General features: G+C 68.0%; 1 protein-coding gene across 1 annotated transcript; it reads right to left on the reverse strand.

Annotated features, from left to right (window-relative positions):
• Positions 1–581: 581 nt before the first annotated feature.
• On the reverse strand, positions 582–1617 carry GRIFIN (galectin-related inter-fiber protein). Its single transcript, XM_078074009.1, has 3 exons — positions 1341–1617; positions 1083–1242; positions 582–752 (listed from the first exon to the last, which is right to left on the reverse strand). Exons 1-3 carry the CDS (start codon positions 1424–1426, stop codon positions 582–584), a joined length of 417 nt encoding a protein of 138 aa, XP_077930135.1. The 5' UTR covers positions 1427–1617.
• Between the last annotated feature and the right edge of the window lie 1014 nt (positions 1618–2631).

Below are 2631 nucleotides of genomic sequence, written 5' to 3' on the forward strand. Positions count from 1 at the left end.
GCAGCTGGCCAGGAGCCCCCCATCATCCGGATGTCATCTGACACCACTCCCCTTCCAGGGAACGAGGGGAAGAGGTGAGGGGTCAGACCATCCCCAGGGCACACAGGTCTCAGGGGACACCCCACCCCCATCTCTGGTGGGGGAGTCTAGGGCTGCATCCATCACCCCGACCTCACCCCCTCCGGTCCCCCCATAGCAGCCGAGCCCCTGCAGCCTGCTCAAACTTTATTAAAGGTAGATCTAGAATAGGAGGGGCCAGAACCACAGACCACTCCCCTCAGCTCCCTCTGCGTGGGCTCCACTGAACAAGGGATGGTTGATGGCCGAGGCTCCCTCCGGGGACTTCGGGCACAGCTCAGTGGCCCCCGTCCCTGCAAGCATCCAAGACACCCGCCTCAGCCCCAGCCCCAGCCCAGAACCAAGCCTGGCCATGGGGGTGGGATGTGGACAGTGGGCCCTGCTCCCTCGGGCTTGCAGAGGACGAAGCAGGGGCCCCCTCCCGGGCTGCTGGGGCCTGAGGGGTCCCCCGGTGCGGTAGGGGGGCAGAGCTGGAGAGCGGTGGGGCGGGGGGGGCAGGTACGTTACCACCAGCTCAGGTCCCTCCTGGCCAGCTCCACCTGGGCCAGGCGGTGGTCACTCAGCACTTGCACCCGGGTGATGGCCGCCAGTGGCCTGTGGCGGTGTGCGAACTGCAGCACCTTGTGCTCCTGGGCGTGGACATGGAAGTGCTCCTCATCTGAGCTGACCTCCATCTGGGGACGGGAGGCCGGTGACCCACGGCCTGCCACGGAGCCCGGGTCCCCTCACCACGCGGAGTGCCCCGTCACGCAGGCCCGCCCCAGGTGGGAGCCCCGAGCCCCAGCCGGACGGACGTCCCCTTCCTCACTGGGGGGTGCACCCGCCTGCACCCAGCAGTGAGACTCCCCGCGGTCTTTACCTGTAAACCTCCACAGCACGCAGGGGACGCAGCGTCCTTCCCACAAAGCAGCGGTAGCTAGCCTCACAGCCCGATAGCCTCACAGGTACCCCAGTCCTGGCCTCCCCCCGCCCCCCACGGGCCTCCCCTCCGCTGCCCCCTTCACCTCAAAGGGCTCCCCCAGCACCAGCCGGAAGGCACTGGACACTTCCTCCTGGCCCCAGCGGCCCCCCTGGAAAGCGTTGCCCACCACGGTGGCACTGGAGAACCGGGGCTTGATGTGGAAGGCAATGTCCCCCGCCTCGGACAGGAAGTTGATCTCAAACCTGGGGGGGTGTCATGGGGGCTGTGAGACAGCAGATGCCTGGGGAGTCACCCTGCCCAAGGCTGAGAGGGGACCCCTGGGGAGGGCGGTGACCCTTACTTGTCCTCTCCAGAGTCAGAGTGTCCCTGGACCAGCAGGCTCCAGCCGGGGGCCAGGCCCCCTGCACAGAAGGCTTCGAACTGCATGCAAAAGGGGGCAGAGTGTACCCCATTTGTCCAGGGGGCCCCAGCCAGTCTCACACCCAGCTCGGGCTCTTCCCCAGGACCCTGGCCCTCTGAGCAGCGTTCCCTTCACGGCAGGGCGGTAGGGGTCCCCCACCCCGTGCCCTCTCGTCCTGCAGGCCTGGGGAAGGAGCACCGGGGATGCGGGGAGCCCCCGCCTGGGCCTGCTTCCTTCTCACCCACCTGCAATGCCATCTCGCCAGCTTCTGTGGGCGCGGAGCATGAGCCGGGGCATATAGGCAGGTGGGCAGGCCGGGCCGGGTGCGGAGCCCCACCCCAGGGACAGCCAGCAGGCTGCTCCACCCCTCCCTGCCCCCCACCCCGCCTCTCCCCCCGACTATCAGCAGGTATGCCATTCAAGCACCAGAGACAGGGTGGCCGGCCCTGGGCCCCTCCCACCCCCACTTCACTTTTTAGGGTCCTAGGAAAGCACTTCTGCCTCCCACCCCAAGCTTGCTTCCTCTGGGCATCCAGGGACCCAAACCCTTATCGCTGCTCAAGTGGGGGAGGGGGGACGGCAGGCCTACCAACACTGCCTGGGCCTTCTGGGGGCCAAGCCTGTGTCCCCCCCAGCCCAGCCCAGCCCAGCCTCCCCGGCTGCCCTGCTCCAGCCAGCTCAGCTGGCCCCATGGGGCACTGTGCTGGGATTAGGCTGGGGCTGTGGTCAGCGCATTCCTGGGCTCTGGCTGATGGAGTGGGGGAGGGCCTTTCCCACACCCCAACGCCCCCCCTGGCCTGGTGCCTCAGCCCCTCTCAACTGAGCTGGGGAGGAGGCCAGGCTGGGGCCCCCACCGAGTGTGTAGGGGAGAAGGACAGGGTCTCCCCAGGCTTTCAGGGCAGCTGTGGGCCACCTGGCTGGACTGTCCAGGGAGCTGCCCAAAGGGGAGCCAGGCTGGGCCCGTGGAGCGCTGGGGCTGCTGCGTGCGGTGAGTGTGCGGGGAGTGTGGGCATGTGGTGAGCGCCGGATCCTGTGGCTGCACGAGCAAGTGTCTGTGCACACCTGAGCCCGTGCGTGTGAGCGGTGTCGTGTGCGAGAGCACGTGTGTGTGCCTCCGGCCCCCCCTGCTGTTTCCCTGCCCAGTGCATCTCAGGCCCAGGCCCCGGGGGTAACCCAGCTGCCTGGAACCCCATCATTCCCCTCGGCCTCCCCCGTGTGCGGGCCAGTCTTG

The sequence above is a fragment of the Halichoerus grypus genome, chromosome 6 (assembly GCF_964656455.1).
Source record: "Halichoerus grypus chromosome 6, mHalGry1.hap1.1, whole genome shotgun sequence".
NCBI classification, from domain to species: domain Eukaryota; kingdom Metazoa; phylum Chordata; class Mammalia; order Carnivora; family Phocidae; genus Halichoerus; species Halichoerus grypus.